General features: G+C 35.0%; 1 protein-coding gene across 2 annotated transcripts in view; it reads left to right on the forward strand.

The window, feature by feature from the left end:
- The window catches only part of SLIT2 (slit guidance ligand 2), a 397,271-nt gene that overhangs the window by 297,625 nt on the left and 77,430 nt on the right, over positions 1-22,216 (forward strand). For both annotated transcript variants that reach the window (XM_027836326.1, XM_027836327.1), the window contains 6 exons: positions 31-163; positions 5,644-5,712; positions 8,439-8,510; positions 8,741-8,812; positions 9,127-9,198; positions 11,726-11,889. In XM_027836326.1, coding sequence (XP_027692127.1) covers positions 31-163; positions 5,644-5,712; positions 8,439-8,510; positions 8,741-8,812; positions 9,127-9,198; positions 11,726-11,889 — 582 coding nt within the window. The remainder of the gene's footprint in view (positions 1-30; positions 164-5,643; positions 5,713-8,438; positions 8,511-8,740; positions 8,813-9,126; positions 9,199-11,725; positions 11,890-22,216) is intronic.

The raw sequence follows: 22,216 nt of genomic DNA on the forward strand, positions 1-22,216 counted from the left end.
GGCATATTTGTGTTTCCTCTGGCAAATCAGGAAATGATGACAACAGTTGTTCCCCACTGTCCCGCTGCCCAGCAGAATGTACTTGCCTTGATACTGTGGTCCGATGTAGTAACAAGGGCCTGAAAGCCTTGCCCAGAGGAATCCCAAAAGATGTCACTGAACTGTAAGTAAGCCCATACTTTCCTTTCCTTAATTTCCAAGGCCAAATTTTCTCTCAGGTGTTTGTAGCACTTTGAGTTGAATAGAGCCAAAGAAGGTTCTTATACCAATCAAATGGAATTCCTTGGTCCTACCTAGAGATATTAAAGAAAAATAGTGAATGGATGTAGGACAGAAGAAAACCCACATTGTCAACAGCATGGCATCTTTGCATTAGAACAATCAGCTATATATGACTATATGTGGTATGGTATAATGAAAAGTTATTATTGTTCAGTTTTTCAGTTGTGTCTAACTCTTCATGACCCCATTTAGGGTTTTTTTTGGCAAAAATACTGGAATGATTTGCCTTCTTCAGCTCAATTTACAGATAAGGAAACTGAGACAAACAGGGTTAAGCGACTTGTTCAGGGTCTCACAACTAGTAAATGTCTGAGGTCAGATTTGAACTCAGGAAGATGAGTCTTCCTGACTCCAGGTCTGGTGTTCTAGCCACTTTGCCTCCTAGGTGCCCTATAATGGAAAGGCCCACAGGCTAAGTAAGCTGACTTAAGTTTAAGTCTTGGCTGTGCCATATACTAGTTCCATGACAATAGGAAAGTAACTTAGTGACTTTCCTCAGTTATAAAAAAAAAAAAAAGAGAAGAGGATGATTTCCAAGATCGGTCCATCTCAGTCATTCAATGCATTGTGTTTAAAATGGGAAATGAGCAGCTGGTTAGGAAGATGATGTCTGAGAATGGGGTTTGGAAGGAAAGTTTCCTGGATAGGGATGGTAAGAATGCATTTGCCTAAGGTCTTAAAAATATTATCAAAAGGTCCTTAAACCAAACAGAGGGAAGAAGAAAACTTCCTAATTATAGGCATGAAGCTAATGAGTAGCAACAGTGTAGAAAGAAGGCTAGCAATAAAGAGAAGCCTAGGGAACAAAAGGACCCAATAATAAAACACATGGCCTCACGTTTCTATAAAGAACGGCACAAAGTATGATTAACAAGAATAATTTATTTGGAGTTAGAGGACCTAGATTTAAATCCCAGACCTTAACCTTCAGTTAGTCAATAGGCATTTATTAAGCAGCTATTATATACGAGGCAGTGTTTTGGGGATACAAAAAAAAAGCAAAAGACAGCCCCTATTCTCAAGAATATTGTTCTCACAGTATAATGGGGAAGAGAATGTACATACAATGTCCCCACAAGCTATATACAGAGTAATTTAGAGATAATCAACAGAGAAAAGGGACTAGCATTACTAGCTAGTTTTATGGTTTGTTCAGTTGTGTCCAACTCTTTGTGACCCCATTTGGGCTTTTATTGGCAAGACTACTGGAGTGGTTTGCCATTTTCTTCTCTAGTGGATTAAGGCAAACAAAGGTTGAGTGACTTGTCCAGGGTAATTGTCTGAGGCCAAATTTGAACTTGGGAAGGTGAGTCGTGTTGACTCCAGGCCCAGCACTCTATCCACTGTGCCACCTAGCCAACTGCCTACTTTGGGCAAATTATTTCACTTTTCTAGGCTTCAGTTTTTTCCTCATCTCTAAAATGAGAGAATCATCCTAAATAATTTACAAGAACCCTTAGAGCCATGATATTTAAATCTGAGGGAGAGAAATATAGAGAGATCCTAATAAAAGGAGGCCAATCTGAGGTTGTATGTTTCATTGAGTGGGATAAGACTGACTTCCAGAGTATGATTGTGTGTGTGTATATGTGTGTACTCATAGCCCATCCTCTGGGGCTGTATTTTGCAGAGCAGTCTCAGATCTGAATTGGTAAAGGGAGCTTCCTCATTGATATTTCCTTATAGCAATAAAATCAAAGGTCTCCTACCCACTGCCACCCCAATATTCATGTGAAGATGAATATCTGGGAATCAGAGTGGAGGTAGAAACAGAAGTGATTTTGTCAGTTGAATAAGTTAGGGGAATGCTATACAGATAGTTTGCCTAGATGTTAGCAAAGCATTCGATAAAGTCTTTCATGCTGATCTTGTGGAAAAGATGAAGAGATGTAGAGTGACTGATAGTAAAGTTAGGTAAATTCAGAACCCGTTGAATGACTGAACCAAAAGAAGAATGCTTAATCAGTTGATGACAGCTGGAAAAGCTACAGTGGATTGCCCCCGAGATCTGTTTTAAACTTTTATCATGGATTTAGATGAAAGCACAAGTGGCATACCTATCACATTTACAGGTGATTCAAGGCTAAGAGCATTAGCTAACATGCTGGATGAGAGTCGGAATTCAAAAAGATTTTGACAGTCCAGCACACTGGGTCAAAAAATCAAATCAAATCAAATTTAGTCAGGATTAAAAAGTATTACATTTAATTCACAAAATCAGTTTTGCAAGAACAAGACAGAAGGGGCATGACTGGAGAGTGGTTTATCTGAAAAAGATCTGGGAGATTTCTTGGACTGCAAGAGTTCAATATGGGTCATAATGGTAAGCAAGAAAGCTAATGGAGTCAGGCTTTATTGAGGAACATAGTGCTTCCCTGAAAAAGAATGGATAATTCCTCTGTACTCTCTCCCCACCTCCAATCCCTTCAGACTACACTATGTTCAGTTCTGGCATCTCTTTTAGAGAGGATATAAAACAAGTCTCTTCCCTTGTCTGTACCTCTGTTTTCTTATCTATAAAACGGAGGAATTTAAGTACACACAATATACACACAATGAATACGAAAATGGAAATTTAAAGAACAACAAAACCGAATCAAATATTATAGAATCATAATGATCAAGCTAGGAAATGAGCTGCGAATGATCCTAACTTCACCCCTCTTCTTTCTTTGAAGAGGTGGAGGACGATATATGTGGGATGTTCCATGTGTTGTCATATGTGGTCAGTGTGTGGTGGAGTTTGCTAAACTCTTTTGTTTTTTAATTCTTGTTACAAGGAACCTCTGAAGCCATCCAATCCAAACCCCTCATTTAAGAGATTAAGAAGCAGAGGCCCAAGGAACTTAAATCATTTGTCCAAGGTCACAGAGACAGTAATCATCAAAAGTGGGATTTGAAACCAGGTTTTCTAACTCTAGAGGCAGTGCACTTTCCCTGATGCAATGAATTTTGCCTAAGCATAAAATAGCGTGGAGAAATCCCTTAACTGTCTTTCATTTCCATTCTTTTAAAGTTTTCAGTACTTCTTCCTTTTTACTAATTGCAACAATGAATAATAGCCTAAATATTTACATTTTAAAGTATCTTGTCCTCCCAGATAACATTTGATAACTACAATGCACATGCATTTCTTCTCAAATGTATCTTCCTGAACTTTGACACTTAAGTGACAGAATTGTATGTCTAGAAGCAGTGACCTATTATAATCAGGGTTTCAGTGATCCCCACATTATACCATCCCTCTCTACCAGATGGCCCCTGTCCTTTTACTTGACTTCCTCTGAAGACCGCAGGCATCAGCTTTAGAAACATTAACTCATTCATTCATTCAGCAGATATTTACTGAATGCATATATGGGAAATCATAGATAATTTAAATCTATTCACCATGCACTTCTTTTGAGTGTCATATAGACTAATGTTTCTGCACAAAATAAACATAATGCTTTCTATTGGACTATTTTGCACATGTAATTGAAATATGAAGTCATATATGTTGATATGAATTTTTATACGCAAGCAACTTATTCCTATAGAAGAATCAAATCCCACTGACAAGATCCTTTATGTCACTGAAATAATACTAAATTATTGCATAATTTGGCACAAATATAAGTAGATATTTCTGGACAAGTTTGGACAAATGGTTTCTATTATTTTTAATCATTGTCATATAATTTCCCCTTAACATTATTTAACATTTAGATTTCAATACCACATACTGAATATTTCTGACTTTCCAGTAAGGCTCTAATAAAGACTCAAAATACCTCTCTTTCTCAAGTACATGTGGTCCTGTCTCCCTCTAGTGGCTTCAACCCACAGACAGAAGGGGAAAGAACAGAAGGAAATAAATTAAAAAATAATACTAATAAGGCCAAAGTAATGGGCAGAGAGCAGAAAGTTTGAGTGGGGCTAAGAAGGAATCATGCCTGATGTCCCATTTGTATACAAATATCTATTATGGGTTTCAACATCTTATATGTTGTTTTTGTAACAGTTTTCATTTTTAAGTACTGGGATCAAATTTTTATCTTGAGAATCTTCTCACAGTTACTCCTCCATACATTAAAAAAAAAAAAAAATACCAGCCTCAGCTTTCGCTCTACAGCTTTTCCACAACAGTAAAGTAGGAGTTGTGACATGTCCAGCATGCCAAAACTGTTTGTAGACACATTCACAGCCAGATGGCTTGTGTTGTTCAAGATATCTGCATCATTCAGCATCCATATTCTAAGAAAGAACAGATTGTGGGAGATCTGGCCTTTGGACTAAGATGTAGAAATGAATTCTCTTTTTGCATGAATTTTATCTTTTATTTATTTTTCTAGTTTGATGGATAGGATAGGAATTAGACTGGTTATTTCATTGGCATAGGGACTTTCTAGATGAAGATTAGGCTAAAATTCTATCAATATTTCCTTTGATTTTGTTTGGCCCTGACAGGACATGGCACATACAAATGTACTTGTGTGAGTGGCTATTTTTTCACCATGTGTAGGCTTTCTTTGTATATTTCACAAGTTTCAGGTTGCATTGTTGAATACTCAACTATAGTTCTTTGCCATCTCCTATTAAAATTACTAATAATTAAGCAGGTATTTGTAAAATTTTACATTCTGAACAAAATGATGCTTTATTATATTGAAGTAAAACTAAGTCTATCAGAGCTGTGAAAGAGTTGAAAGAGCATTGGTTTGGAGCCAGAATCCTAGCTGTACTATTACTCTCTATATGACATTGGACAAGCCACTCATGCTCTCTAAGTCTGTTTCCTTATCTTTAAGATGAGGGATGAAAGGAATCTTAGAAGCTTTCTATTTACATCTAACCATCTCTAAATGAGATATTCTCTGATATAAGTCACAGTGTCTCAGTCCCTAAGATTATCAGTGTATATGCATACGAGAATAGTATAATAAATCTCTTCTTCATATATAAGCTCCTATTAATAGTTACTATGTCCTTGGGATCAGACTATGTGACCACAGGCAATAGGAATGATGAGCAAAACATTTGGTTGACTAAATTCACTGGGACTATCTTACTGTCATGTGAATACATAGGTACTTGACTCTATTAAGTTAACCATGGGGAAATGAACCAACTAATCTGTCCACAGCTGGATGAATTTGACCTAAGTTTAACACACACACACACACACACACACACACACACACACTCAACAGATGTTGAGTTTCTTCACCCTTAAGTAATGGATCCCCACTGACGCACATATTGTCATGAAGTTAAATTGTGTAATCCCTGGCCTTGATTAAAAACAAAATATCATTAAGCTAATATATTTTGACACTGCTGTTATTTTAACATGAATAATGTATTTTTCTTTGTATTTAGGTATTTGGATGGGAACCAGTTTACCCTGGTTCCCAAGGAACTTTCTAACTACAAACATTTAACACTTATGTGAGTACCCTTTTTTCCCCAATTTTTTTCTTTAGATTTTCTGTTCTGTTTAATGAAATGGGGTAGGGGTTGGGGTGGAAGAGAGACAGGGAGGAAATTGTAGAAAATGTCGTGAACCTTTCAGATAATATAATTCCTTCACAGACAGATGCCTCCATCTTCTCTCATTTAAGTTCTGGATCATAAGCCACATCTTGAAACATATAATATATATCAGAATATGATAGAGTCCTAGAGCAGGGTTTCTCCTTCAATTCTTGGGGAAACACAAACACAGTGATGTCTTGTCTGGCTAAACATAGAATTGCATAAATGGTAATGAAAATATGAAGCTTCTGCTGGTAAGAATACAGTCTTTTTTGTGAGCTCTCATTTAAAAAATAAAACCAAGAATATAAAGAAACATTATTATTTATTCTTGATATCATGTCATGCATTGAAGAAATGAAAAATGACCATGAGGAAAAGTAGTAAAAAAAAAAAACCTCTGACTTTGGAGCCAGAGAAAAATGTTAGAATCCTGTCTCTGTTCCTTACTGTCTATATGACTCTGGGCAAGTCATTTCAATTCTCTAAGCCATAGTTTCTTCATTTGTAAAATGAAGGGTGTAACTAAATAGCCTCAAAGATCCTTTTCACTTCTAAATCTATAAGCCTATGATATAATATTTTCAGTTACAAAGCATTTTGCATGGATTAGCTCCTATAATCCTCAAAGAAATCTTACGAGTACTAACTTCCATTGCATGCATTACTGTTGATATTTTACAGATGATAAAACCAATATTTACAGGAGCTAATTGACTTGTCCACCATCATGTCACTAGTAGGACTCCCTTGACAAGGCTGATTATGTCTCTTGACTCTATTATTGATTTAATTTATTAGATCTTAACTTAGTAGACATTTTTGTCATGTAAGTTAAAGGATCTCAGTGTTACAAATTCTTTAAGATCTAGTCTTCAAATAAGTTTATCACAATTATATCATGGATTGCAAAATAACTTCATTTATTTTCCTGTTGTGGTAATGTCCTACTGACATATCATTCTCTCTGGTTTAATATTAGACGACATAATCTTTTAGGTGATATTATTAACTCAGAGTCACATAAAATTTTACCCTATTTGGTATTTGAATTTTTTATTATTTGTACTTTAAAATGAAGTATCTAAATATCTAAATGTAAAAATTATCTGAATATAAAAAATCAGGTAATTAAATAATTAAAGAGCAAATATATTTCACCATTTTGATTGCCACCGCCTTAGAGTTATAAGCATGATAAATGCTAAGGCACCAAGCTGGTAACATTTTTTCATTTTAATTTACTTCTATAGACTTCTACAAGGATTTGAGAGATTTATGATGGGTCAGTGTGTTTATATGAAAGTACATGCCACATGGCTAGATGACAGGAAATATTTTTCATAGCTAAATAAAAATTCACTCTTCAGGATGAGGTTGGTGAAATTATTATGGATCAGTCAACGTGCTGGAATAATTTTCATGGTTCTATCAATTGTTAGTCATCTTCAAGTAACTTAAGGGCTCCTACATGAAAGAGGAATTGGACTTTTCAGACTTGGTCCTAAAAGACAAAACCAAGACAAAAAAGAAGTTGCAAAGACAAATGTCAATTTTATTCAATTATATTGCAATTTTATTCCTAACAATTAAAGCCCTACAAAATAGGAATGGGCTCCTATGGGAGGGAGAAGATTTCTCCCTTCCAGGAGTTCTTCAAGTATAAGCTAGGCTGCTAAGGAATATAGAAAGCATATTCTCATTCCACGTGTTCTTCAAGGAGAAGCTAAATGAACTTTTGCAACGAATGCTATACACGGGTTCCTGTCTGACTATGGATTGACTTAGATCATATCTGAGGTATCTTTTGATTCTGAGAACCAATAATTCTGCTATTGAAAATAACATTTTGAAGAAATACGAACAGATTTGTTTGGATGGGGGAAAATGTAATCATAATTGAATAAGAGAAAATTGAAGATCTTCAAAGATAAGTAGTTTGTGGAACATATAGAAAATAATAGGAATTGATTAGATGGAATCTATCTGTCCTATCAAATTTGCCATAAGACCTAGGCCCAAGTCATGTGTCTGGCACTTAATCTCATGACCTTAAGCAATCAATTCACTTTTTTGAGGCTTGGCTTCTTCATCTTTAAAAATAAGTAGTTGCACTAGATGAGTTCAAAGACTCCTTCCTATGAACTCTATGGTACATGTAAGAGACTTGTTTGCTTTTAGAAGAATAATATCAAAGCCAACAAATATAAAATACATTTAGACCTCAGATGATAGCTACAACAGTTAGAACCTAGAATTGTGTATGTATCTCTGTGTATGTGTATGTGTGTGTTTTAGATACTACTCTCCCTTAGATGTACATTTCATTGGGACAATATATGGAAAAAATCAATATTTATATCAAAGTCTTTATTTTGGACACAATTATAAATTTAGATACAATATGCCTTACAACTGTGTTTTAAGGTAACAAAGTAATCAGTTCAAATGACCCCTTTATTAAATTGAATATACTTTCATTTATTAAATTTAGGCATTTTTAAAAAATTTTTGGGTAGTCTGAAGTAATAATTTAACTGTTTCTACTAACAAAAACAATATTTTCTTCCAACTATTTCTTATATTTTCAGATTTTTTCCTTGTTCCAAATGACTAAGTTTCTGTATTTTTTTTTGTAGAGATCTAAGTAATAACCGAATCAGCACGCTTTCTAATCAGAGCTTCAGCAACATGACACAGCTACTGACCTTGTAAGTTTAAACTTGTAACACTGAGTGTTAAAAATGTACAAGTCATGCTGAATAAAACTGATATCTGGTAGACAAGTAATAGAAGAAAAGTATTAAAATCTTATTTGATTTAGAAGCCTAGAAAATATCTATTTTCCTAACTGCTTTGGATACAGGAACTGCTTTTAGTTATTTTGTTTCTCTTATTTTTTATTACCATGAAAAAAAAAAACTATCCTATATATTTTCAGAATTCTTAGTTACAACCGCCTCCGATGTATACCCACTCGGACCTTTGATGGGTTAAAGACTCTTCGTTTACTGTAAGAATCTTTCATTTAATAAAATGTTATCTTATACAAGCAGCCCATTTTACTAATAATGTCCTTAGGTAATTTGTCTTATTAATTCCTTTCCTGATTGATTGGGGGTTGGAAAGACAGACAAAATTAATTTACTTCTGGAAGGGGGGGAATCAATGTCTTAGCATGCCATACAATAAGAAACTCTGGTTTGGTGAATTATAGATTCATTTTATTGGATTATGTATCATACATAAAATAAATGATTTTTAATGATGCTCTAAGTTACCTATTCAAAGAAACATAGATTTTATTTTGCTATTTCTTATCTTTAGGTCTTTACATGGAAATGATATTTCTGTTGTACCTGAAGGGGCCTTCAATGATCTTTCCTCCTTATCCCATCTGTGAGTAGTTCTTCCATAAAGAATGTTAATGTCTATTGAAGTGCATTAAAGTCTCTCATTTGTATTTGGAAAAAAAAAAAAGTAAACATAATTTGTCTGCCCCAAATCACACTATATTGAGTCTTCTTAAAAAAACATAGAGCACTCAAACGACTTGAAAAGATGTCTGGCCATTTTAGTATAAAATACATTTTTCAGTCTGCCAATCACAAGTGAACCCAAGGTTGATTAATTAATTATGTAAGAGAAATTGATCAGGACTAAGCAGATTTTAAAACACTACAAATTAAAATACGGGAGAATGTTGTGTATAGATTACCTCATATTAAATAAAATGGAACTTGTTTTTTTTTTCTTCCATAGACCTAAGAACATTGCCCCAAATGTGAAGAAAAAATGTTATTTAAAATATTCATATTCTGATCTACCGTGTTTCATTATGATATAGCACAAATCCTCTGAATACTAGAATCAACATGCCTGTGGTCACAGTTTCCAAGTGGGAGGCTGAAAATTCAATAGGATCCCTCAGGCTGTGCAGGAGGCTCAGTCAGAAACTTGATTTGTTTGTTTGTTTGTTTGTTTAGTATTATTTAGTATTCACAGCTATCTGAAAAATGAATAGGCAAGAAGAGACACTTTGCTCATTATCCCACATCTGAAGTGTTATGTTCAGTTCTGGGTTCCACATATAAAAAAGACATTGATAAACTAGAGGGTGTCCAGAAGAGATCAACCATCATAATGAAAGGGGTTCAGATTAGGCCATATGAGGATTGGTTGAAGTTACTCTATAATGCTTAGTCTGAAGGAGAGAAGGCATTAGGGGGAACAGGATATTGTCTTCAAGTATTTAAAGGGCTGTCATGTTAGGAGTGAAATTAGACTTATTTAGCTTCATCCCAAGGGATAGAGGTGGAAGTATGTACTAGAAATTGCAAAAAGGAAAAAAAAATAAGCTTGATATAAGGAAAAACTGCTCAATAGTTAGAGCTCTCCAAAAGAAGAATGGGCTGCCTCAGGAAGTACTAAGTTATACCTCTTGGGTATGTTGTAAAAGGAATTTTTTATGGGGGGAATTTTTTTTAGGTATGAATTGAACTAGATGGTCTCTGTTATCCCTTCTACATCTTAGATTGTGTAATTCAGTGGCAAATATATCCTATCCTTGGTCACCATTTTGAGAGTTCAACAACTCACAATGATGTTACATCCTTTTGATTCTTAAGGTTAAAGCTGGCTTATATGATGTATGGGTTACCATAATCCCAAAGCTTTAAATTTTCTACAGAGATATCTATGAGCATTATAAGTTTATTGGACTGTGAAATAGCTATACATATTTTTTCTGAGCTAGTTGGAAGTTTTGATGTGTAATTTTTCTAGATGAGTCAACAAAACTGAAAGACTGGAAAAAAAATAATTAAATATTCAAAGTCATTCATTTCCATGTCATGAGAAGTAAGCAGTTTCATAGTTCTAATTTTCTTGGTTCTCCTATTAGACCATTGGCCTGGACTATAACTGCAGGGATACCTAGGAATTGGTATTTGCTTAAAATGTTTTTACACCTAATTATAATCTGGCTTTTGGGAAAGAGTTATTGAATAGAGTTAGGCGGGACAATAGAGACTTTCTAGTCTGCTTTCCTTTATTCTGCAGAGACAAATGATGCTCCAGAAGAGTAAAATGATTTGGCCCTAGTCAAACAGATAACCAACTGGTAATCCTAAATTGTGACTAATATTTCCTATCTACCAATCCTGTTTTGCACTATTCCTAGCTGTCTCTCTTTTATGTAGTTTAATGACAGCCATATTAGCAGAAAAAAAATCCAAGTGCATATTAATATTAAGTCTGTAAATGTCGTATGCATAGAATTCAAATATTTGCTACTTGCACAAGGCAGCATGTCATGGCAGATAGTTAGTCTTTGAGCTAGGAAGACCTGAATTCAAGTTCTGCCTTGACATATACTGGCTTTAAGACTCTGGGCAAGTCACTTTACCTAATGGTGTTCTAGGCAACTCTCTTAAGACTCTTAATTTGTAGAAAAGGCACCAGCCTATGTTGATAGAAAGCATTCCTTAACATGGGAGTTCCTTATGCTAATGAAATCACAAGTTTAATATTTATCCCTATAATGACTATATATGAATATCTCAATTTTCTTCTAAGTTAGAAGACTAGAATTGGAGTTGAGATCTGGAAAAATATCTCAGCTCTGACACTTGGGCAAGTTACTTAACGTCTTAGAAGTTAATATCTCAGTAATTTCTGTCTTTTCATTATATAATTTAATTAGCTTCACCATCTAGGAAATATCAATAATAGTGCTTATACTATCTCCACAAAGAGCTTTGTAAATAATAGTCATATAGAAATGTAAGTTATTATTGAGTGTTGAATGTCTTCAACTATGGAGATATTCTACTAAGTTAACACTTTGATTGACTTATTGTAACATAAAAACAAAGGCCAATATATTTTGTCTTGTTCTTGCTGTTGTTTTTATGCTCTTTCTCAGAGCCATTGGTGCAAACCCTCTCTACTGTGACTGTAATATGCAGTGGTTATCAGACTGGGTCAAATCAGAATACAAAGAACCTGGAATTGCTCGATGTGCTGGTCCTGGAGAAATGGCAGACAAACTACTGCTCACGACACCATCCAAAAAATTTACATGTCAAGGTACACTTTTATTGATTGCTGATTATACAGAAATCTATAAAAGATTATTACACAACAAGATGTTACTATTCTGCTATAAAATTTGTATAACCTGGCAGGCTGATACTTTGTGCCTACTAATTTCTTCCATGCTTAACTGGGCCCAAAGTCTGGCCTTTTCAATAACCATAGCAACTGTCTGCTGGGATCTCATTTTATAAGAAAAAGCTAAGTTATTCAAATATGATTCATTTTAATTAAAGAAAAGATCCCATTATTCTTTGGCAACTACTAAGCTGTCTTTTAAGTTTGGGGGAGGGGAGGGGAACCTAAAAAACTATTCTGATTTCTTTTTTGACATAAAACATCTCCCTGACCAAAAAAGTTCTTCATTCATGTGGCCTCTAACAAACTCTTACTATTCTGCTTTTGCCCTTCCACCACTTATGCCCTGTTTCTAGAGATTCCAGGGCCCTGTCATTTTCTGATACCAGGTAAGGTAATAATTGGATACTCTTATGTGTTGAAATTGAACCTTCTGACTTCCCTAATGTAATCCAGACTTTCCATTTTCAGCCTTTTTCCCTTTGGTGTATGTTTTTGTGATTTCTTGGTATTCTTCCATACTTTTTTTTGTTGTTACAGAAGAGCCACTAATTGCTTTAAAAAAAAAATCTTCTGATGTACATGACAGCTCCTAGACTTGAGGAAAGGTCAATCAGTAAATATTGATGGAACACCTTGTCAAAAGCACTAGGCTAGCCACTGTAGGGGATTGAAGGAGATATAAAGGACAATCTCTGCCCTCCAGGAGCTTGCAAGCTGTAGGTGGGGAGAATAGGAAGCCCTCAGGATATAGATTCTAGAGGCCTGACTTGGAGGGCCAGCTCTGCTGCTAATTGGCTGCTTGACCTTCAGCACATAGATTCATCTCTCTGAATTTTTCTTTCCTCATCTTTAAAGTAAAGGAGTTTTGTTACGTGGTCTTAAAAGACCTTCTAGTCCTAAAATTCTATGATTTAAAAAAATAAAACAATAGAATTTGGAACTGGAATGGATCTTGGAGATCATATGGCTGAAGTTCTTCATTTTACAGTTAATGAAACAGATGCCTAGAGATTGCCTCAAGATCACACAGGTAGTAAGTAGGGAACCCAGAATATAAAATCAGGTTTTGTGATACCAAATAGTATGCCCTTTCCATTATTCTGTGCTTTGAGAAACAAGATATAAATGTCTAAAAGGTAAATAATGATCAAAATTGAAAATGAGTTCAAGGTAGTAGTGCAAAATGAATAACTAAATGTATTCTTTTATATTAAATAATTAATGCTAAATTAAAAACAGTTATTTCTATAGACCTTCAATCAATTCATTAATAAGCCAACAAAATTTTATTTATCAATTACTATATGCTAGGTATCGTGCTAAGTGTGGGGGATACAAAAGCAAAGGTAAAACAGTCCATGTTCTCCAGGAGATCACACTCTAATGAGTGAAATAAAATGTACCTATACAGGGTGTCCCAAAAGTCTTAGTTCAACTTCAAGCTTTCACAGTTTTTAGATACTCTGTATACAGAATATATACAAAATGAATGCAAGATATTTTGAAAGAGATCAGAAAAGGCTTCTTTTAACAAGGTAACCAGTGCTTAGCACAGTGCCTGGCACATAGTAGGTACTTAATAAATTTTTATTGATTGGTTAGACTTCTAGTTTTGAGAGAAACCAGGAATTTTAGGAAGCAAAGGTGAGGAGAGAGAACAGTCCAGGCATGGGGGTCAACTAGGACAAAGGCAAGGAGAGAGGAGATACAGTGTTCTGTGAGGAACAGCAAATAGGTTGGTACCCCTGAACTACTGAGTACACGGAAAGCAATGATGTGCAGGAAGTTTTGAAAGGCAAAGAGGATCCAAGTTATGAAAAGCTTTACATTCCAGACAAAGTTTATATTTGATCATGGAGATAACAGGGGGACAGTAGGGTTTATTGAGTAGGGAGATGATATGGTGATATTTATACTTTTGGAAAAGCTCTTTGTCAGCGATGTGGAAGATGAATTGGCTTGGAAAGAGATTTGAGTCAAAGAGACCAAATAGGAAGTTATTGTAGCAACTCAGGCTGGAGGTGATGAGCTTAAAATAGAGTGGTAGCTATAGGTGGAGAAGAGACCCATGGAAGAAGAAGAGATGTTGTGGAGATAGGAATGTCAAGATTTGCCAAGTTATTGTCTATATGGACTGAGTGAGAATAAAAATTTGAGTTCAATACTAAGGTTGTGAAGTTGGGTGACCAGAAGGATGATTATGCTCTTGATAGAAATAGGGAAGTTCCAAAGGGGGCTGAGTTAGAGAGAGAAATAATGAGTTATCTTTTGGACATGGTGTGTTTGAGATATCTATAGGACATCCAGTTTGAAACGTCTGGTAGTATTTGGTGACATAAGACTAGAAACTGAGGAGAGAGACCAGAAATGGATCACACTTCAGACTTCAGACAGTTAGGAAATACTTTTATTAAAAGCAAAAACAAAAAACAAAAAGCAAAAGAAGTGATGTTTGAGCCCAGTGTTGTAGAATACAACAGCAAAGGGAGAAAGGCAATTCCAGTGGGTGAAACATTGTAAGAAAAAGCACTGAGACAGAAAAGCACAAAAAAAACCCCAAAAAAACAAAAAAACAAAAAATCTGAGAGATGAATGAGGAAATAATCAGGACTTGAGTGGAGGGCTTCTGTAGGAGGGTAAAGATGGGAAAAGTGGATTGGAACCCAATTGTGCAGGGCCTTAAATGTCTGTTGAACAGACATTTCCTCCTTTTAAAGGAGGAAGAACAATGACCCAAGATAAATCAGTTTAAATTTGATTCTGGTTATCTTCTACATGAGCAAATCATTGATTTTCATTTGTCTTGTTCTTCAGTCAAATCCAACTCTGTGACCCCATTTGGGGTTTTCTTGGCAGACTACTGGAGGAGTTTGCCATTTCCTTCTCTAGCTCATTTACAGATGAGAAAACTGAGGCAAATAGGGTTGAGTGACTTCTCCAGGGTCATACAGCTATTAAGTGTCTGAGGCCAAATCTGAACTCAGGAAGCTAAGTCTTCCTGTCTCCAGGCTCAGCACTCTCTCCACTGCACCACCCAGCTGCCTTCATTTGTCTTGAATGATAACAAATAGTAGGTAGCAATAAATCAACAAAGCTCCAGAACAGATCGATTTAAAGCTTTCTTTAGATAAAATGTGAAGCCATGTAGATATTAAAGACAAACGAAATATAACTTATTTTGATTGGGCTTTTTTTTCTATGTAGATTTTGATCCTTCAGTGCCTTCTTTAGAATGATAGAACATTAGAGCAGCAAGGTTCCTTAAAGATCATCTGAGAATCTTAGGATCCAGAGCTGAAAGGCACCTCAGAGGTTACCTAGTCCAACCTCCTCGTTTTTCAGATGAGGAAACATCTCCAGCTAATAACTTCCTCTGCATGTGAGACAAGGGAAATTATTATGCCCTTAGGAACTGCTTTATAGGTCATTTTCTTAGTATTTTTCAAAAACTTGCAAGTAAGTATGGTGAAATCTCATAATTCAGACTCCACTGACCCAAAATTTTAGATTATTCCAATAGGAATAGGATCCAAGTTAACTTTTGTAGCATCTGTGAAGAAAGGTTTTTTTTTAAGCAAATGAATAATCTAAATAAGGTTGCTAAAAATAGCATTTAAGCTATTAAAAAAAACTTTTATCATCTTCAGACATTTTGAAGAATCCTTGACTTATAAACCATTTAGACAAATTACTCTTATCCATTAGTTGAGTCTCTCTCTCCCTCTCCCTCTCTCTCTTCTTCTCTCTCTCCTTCTCTCTCTCCCTCTCCTTCTCCCTCTTTCCCTTCCTCTCTCCCTCCGTCCAAAGCTTTTTAGCCTATCTCTTTGTCTTCATGTTTGGCTTAACTGTCAGAGCACTGGATTTATATTGCAGTCAGAAAGAACTCAATTTGAATATTACCTCACATCCTTACCAGCTACGTGACCCTAGGCAAGTCATTTAAACTCTCTCAACCTCAGTTTTATCTGTAAAATGGAGTTGAAAATAATAGCAGCTATTTATTTCTCAGGGTTGTTGTGAGAATCAAATGAACACTCTGGTTTAGAAGATGGTATATAAGAATAGGATTTAGATTTCTAGGCCCCAGCTGAAGATCAAAGAATGACTAAATCATTGCCAGGGGTGGCATCTGCATAAAGACGGCTTGTAAAAGAACATCTGCTTAGAAATGTTGAATGTAATAACTAGAGCTTAAAACTTAAAATGGAAGGGAAAGAAGAAACTACTCATATATGTCTGCCAAGCAGGTGTATTCAAATGGGAGCTCCTTGAAGGCAGGGACTATTTTTGCCTTTCTTTGTATCCCCAGCACTTAACACAGAGCCTGGCACACAGTAAGCACTTAAAAATGCTTATTGACTGATTGTTGACTGATGAAACAAGAAACCCTGAAATAACAGAGTTTAACAATACAGGAAGAAAGCAATTATTAGAAAGGCCTGGCAGTTCATAGGAGACAATATCAAAAAAAAATGGGGTAGCATTAAAAGCCGTGGCCACAGTACCCATCTTAAAATGGACAAAATATAGGTCAAAAACAAAAGATCTTGACATAAGGAAATAAATTAAACATCCTGGTTATCATTGAGACTTGATGGGATGAGATTCATGACTGGAATATAGTTTTTAAAGAACATACCTTATTTAGATGGAACATGATAGATAAATCAGGCAGTGGAATAATACTGTATATTTCAAAGATTTATTCATGCAAAGAAATGCAGGAAAGCCTGGCAGGGGAAAACAGTGATGAGCTCCTGGGTAAGAATCAATGGAAAAAGAAATGGAAGTGATGTGGTGGTGGGAGTCAGCTACAGGCTACCTGGCCAAACGAAGGAAAGAGATAAGATTGAGTGGCTGGCTACAAACCTGGCTTGGACATGCAATGTCCAAAGTGATTCGGGGTTTCCATTATTTGGACTTCTGCAGGAGCTCTTTTTGAGCAAAAAGTTGAATAGTTGACATATTTTCAATTTGATTGAATATTAATTTCACTTTTTAAAATGATGAGAAAAACTGTTGTTCTGGACCTGATAGTGGCTAATAAAAAGGAACTGGTTGCTGAATTAGAAATGATGGATTTGGGAAGAAATGAACATTCCATTTTAGAGTTTGTGACAGAGAAAAGCCAAACATACTCTGATGTGCATTCTAGATTTTGGGAGAAGACAATTTTTAAAAGTTCAGAAGAAAAATAAGATTTCACATCTTAATATTCTAGAGGGCAAGTCAGAGCTAAAGGCCCTCACTAACGCCTGGTGGGATTAGGAAAAGAACAGTATCCGGGGCCAAGATGGTAATAGTTATACCACATTTCACATTTCTCCACCCACTGCATTCAGTTCTAAACATCACATTTTAGGAAGAAGCTTGACAAACCTGAAGTCCATCCAGAAGGCTACAAAGATGATGAGCTGGCTGGAAACTTAGCCACATAGGGATTATTGTTAAAATATATTTTATTTATTTCATTAATTTTTTTAACCAATTACATGTAAAATATATTTTTAACATTCATTTTTAAAAATTTTGAGTTCCAAATTCTCTCCCTTTCACCACTCTTCCACCCCTTGATAAGGCAAGCAATATGATATTGATTATACATGTGAAGTCACGCAAAACATATTTTCTTATTAGCCATGTTGCAAAAGAAAACACAGAACCCCGCCCCTTTCACCCCCCCCCAAAAAAACAAAAAGTATACAGAAAGTAAAAAATATAATGCATCAATCTGCATTCAGAGTTCCTCAGTTCTTTCTCTGGAGGTGGATAGCATTTTTCATCATGGGTCCTTTGGAGTTATCTTGGATCATTGTCTTGATGACAGTCTTTCACAGTTGATCATCCATATAATATTGCTGTTACTATGTACAATGTTCTCCTAGTTCTGCTCACTTTACTTTGCTTCAGTTCACAGAAGTCTTCTCAGGTTTTTCTGAAACAATACCACTTATCATTTCTTATAGCACAACAGTATTCTATCATGATCGGCCATTTCCCAATTGATAAGCCTCCCCTCAATTTCCAATTCTTTGCCACCACCAAAAAAAGCTGCTATAAATATTTTTGTGTAAATAGATACTTTTCCCTTTTCTTTGATTTATTTGTGATACAAACCTAGTAGTGGTATTTCTGGGTCAAAGGATATACACAATTTTGTTGTGCTTTGGGCATAGCTCCAAATTGTTCTCCAGAAAAGTTGGACAAGTTCACAACTCCACCAACAATGCATTAGTGTCCCATTTTTAGCACATCCCTTCCAGCATTTGTCATTTTCCTTTTCTGTAATATTAACCAATCTAATAAGTGTAAGGTAGTAAATCAAGAATTGTTTTAATTTGTATTTCCCTAATCAGTAGTGATTTAGAGCATTTTTATGTGTCTCTTCATAGTTTTTATTTCTTCCTCTGAAAACTGCTTGTTTATATCCTTTGGCCATTTCAGGATCATTTCAAATAAATGGGGATATTTAGCTTGGAAAAGAAAACATTTGTGAGGGAGTTGGGGAAGATATGATAATTGTCTTTCAGCTCTTTGAAGGGTCATTTTACGGCACACTTTTTCTCCTTGACCCACATAGTAAAATTTGGAACAATGGGTTGTTGCAGAAGTTGCAGAAGAATCATCTTTACCTATACTTTAAAAAAAGAAAAAAGATTCTCAATAATTAGAGTTCTTCAAAAGTGGAATAGGCTGCTTGAGTTAATAGTGGGTTTCATCAATAAAGATCCTCCATCAGAGGTTGGTTGACCCCTTTTCTATGTCAGAAAGAAGATTGATGCTCAGAAAGAGACTGGACTAGCTGTCCTCTGAAATCCCTTCTACCTCTGAGATTTTTGTAATTCTATAATTTTAGTAGACAGATTTAGAATTTCTGCTGATGACACTTTTCATGTATACTTACAGTAAAAAAAAAGTTATATTTGTTTGAAGACAAACTGCTGTATCTAAACCTAATTTTAGACTTCTATTCAGCTAGAAAAAGTCTGTTGTTCCTTTGATCAACTGATACTTTTTTATATCTTTGCAAAGGAGTATTTATTTTGTTTGTTTTTGTTTTTAATGGAATTTTGAAGTTTAGAGAAGATTAGGTAAATTCAATTTTGTACAACATAATTAATTATTAGAAATTTAATCAGTGATTTCCTGTGCAGATCATGGTTGAGCTTTGCAACAACTCCTTCCTTACCTCCCAAAATACCAAAAAAAAAAAAAAAAAATTCATGTAATCAGGCAACCTACAAAGAGCTGAGGCTAAAGGTCTCAAACCATAGGAAAGATTCTTGTAAGGAAATGAATGTGAAAAAAATAGAATGTGTGCCATTGTTGTACATACAGTCCCCTTATTGACAGTGGATTAGCAAAACATAAGCGTATAGGGAATAACAAAATTTGAAATGCAGAATATGAAATACCAAAACAAATAATATCTTCCAGAACTCTATGAAAGTCTTGAGGCTATGTATAGAGAATATATATAATCAAAGTAGAGCAGAAGAAGAAAGGGCTCATCGTGACAGAGTGGGGGGAACCAAAAGCCAAGATCCTGTGCCAGCAGAAAAGATTCCTTCTTCTTATCCAAACCTTGATAGCTCCAGTGAGAGTAGCACTCTAAATACTTTGTTGAGTCATGAAAAAAGATTAGCTTACAGCATAATAATAGATTCATAGGATGTTAGAGTGAAAAGGGAACTTAGAGAACATAGAAAGAGCTCAAACATCTTATTTTGGAAATGAGAGAACAAGACCCAGAAAAATTCAGTGACTGGTCCAAAGTCATAGAGTTAGTTTATGACAGTCTTGGTGCTGCAGCCCAGGACTCTAACAATCAGTTCAGCACTCTTTGCATAATAGTATGTGTTCTTTCTCCTATTGATTTAATTATTAGACTTTTGCCATATTATTAAAGAGACAGCCTTTAGCCAAATATGGTGAATCCATTATTTGTGATTCAGTCATTGAAAGGCCTCTGATTCCTGGAATTTGTGTTAAAAATTCTAAATGACTTGTCATTAAATTTATGACATCATAGTTTTGACTAACAATGACAGTAACTTTAATTCTCAGTTCTTCTGCAAAAGACTGGAATATTTAAGTCTGCTTTCTCTTATTAACTTTGAATTTCATAGTGAAAATACAAGTGTGGTTAAATCAGTTGGCTCAAATTAGAAATAACTAAAAACTCATTAGAGATTCTTTAACCTCCCAAGATATTTAGTCCAATTCAAAAACAATAAGCTGGCAAATGTTTGCTTTCTTAGCCAAAATTTCTAACATTTGAGGCTTATTATCTTTGGTGCACAGATTAAACTATGAGACAATCAGGATTTATGCCAAGAGAGTTAGTTTAGAAGAAAAAACTAATGAAAATATTTAGGCATATCCATTATTAGGAGCCAAGAGCAACATCTCCATAAAGCTTGGTCAATTTTTCATTTAAAAAAATATATATATATATATATATATATATATATATATATGTAATGAGAAAAAAATCACATGTAAAATCTAGAACAGATCTTTTTTATATTAAAAAGTACAACCTTGTAAAAAATTTCTAGTCTTTCCATTGTGACTTTATATAAAGAAAATTTACTGTGTTTTGATTGAAACGTAATTGTTATGTCAAAGTTCTTGATAGGCTTATCATCAAAAGTTGTTCTGCAAACATGTGGAGCTTAGAATCATTGCTTTCAAGTGGAAACCTCCTTTTAAGTGATTATGTCTCAACATAAAATTCTTCTAGAGTATTTCCTGAGTTGTCTTTGATACAGCTCTGACTTCTATACAAGGACAGTGATAAAATATTTTATTATTTGATTCATGTTTCTGAGGGATGCTTGAGTGAGGACAGACTCCAGGTTACAGTTAGAAAATTTTGGCTGGAGCTTTTGGTAATAAATCAAAATGAGATCCTATTCTCTGTGGATGGCAATATTGGTATCAGGTGCATAGCCAGTCATTTGAGTCAAATAAGCAAGCCAGCATATAATGGTAATGGTTTTTAAGACCTGACAGGACTTCCATTAAAGATGAAAAGAAACGGCAAAGACAAATTGTTCATCAAAACTTTGTGCCCTTTGAATTATTAAGCCAAGCCCATCCCTGTCTGGGAACAGTGAAAGAACCTATGCTGTCAGGCTTTCCTAATGCTACTAAATCAGAGCAGTTGGTACAGATTGGGTGCTTTCATTCCAAGAGCAATGGAAACAACTTGTGTCTTCCAGTGGAGTTTTCCTTTCTCTTCTGTGTATGTTACCATATAAATATGCTGGTATATGGTACACTGCTATTTTAATGTGTCTTGTAATCCCTTGCACTCTGATAAATAGGAAGGAAGGTAAATTGCATGAAAATATGTCAGTAAGAGAAATCTGAATGAACTTTTTTCATAGCAGTGGGGGTGGGGAAGATGAAGTTGGCCACAAATAGTTATTTCTTATAGCCAGCACACTCCGATCAGAACTGGTAGAACTTAAAATCATAAAGATCATTCACTGTGTACATGCTTAACAAAAGGCTCGTTGTACCCAGTTCTATTCACTGTGGGTTGGCCCGATCAGATACTGCTTTACTGTCATTTGTGCATGCATGGTTTTTGTCCCTGCAGATCAAAATAATTTTATTACTTGAAGGCACAGAAAGAGAAAGCCAATTGTCTCAAAAATTCCTGAAGAAAATAACATAAATGTCCTAACATTCCCAGAATTTACTGATTCCTTTCCTTCAGAATATTTCTCCATTATACATTTTAATGGCTTCACCCTATACTTCTGTTCCAAGTTTTGATATTCTCTTCCCTAGTCTAGTTAAATGATCCTAACCTAAGACAACTTCATATTTGCATTTCTAGCATTGTCTTCATAAGCCTGGCTACTTAGAAATATATTATATCATTGAGTTTATGTATGTATGTACACATATATATGTATATATATACATATATATATATAATTTGACTCAGTGAGAGCTTTAATTCTCACTAGGATTACAAAGCATTTAATGTATATTATTGAAAAAGAGCTTAGATTCCTTTGAGGATTGTCTCTGAATGAATGGTGGCAGTCTCTTAGCCACAATCTGATGTATCAAACACATTAGTTTCCCTTGTTATGAAGTAAGGAGTGGGGGTAGGCAATGATAATACAAGCCACCAGATCCTTTCTTCTTTAGAATCTATTTCACCATGCGGTTTGAATTAAGGAGTGATAGTACTTGTTACCCATATTGAAGTGATGTT

The sequence above is a fragment of the Vombatus ursinus genome, unplaced genomic scaffold (assembly GCF_900497805.2).
Source record: "Vombatus ursinus unplaced genomic scaffold, bare-nosed wombat genome assembly UNPS02014818.1, whole genome shotgun sequence".
In the NCBI taxonomy this organism is placed as follows: Eukaryota; Metazoa; Chordata; class Mammalia; order Diprotodontia; family Vombatidae; genus Vombatus; species Vombatus ursinus.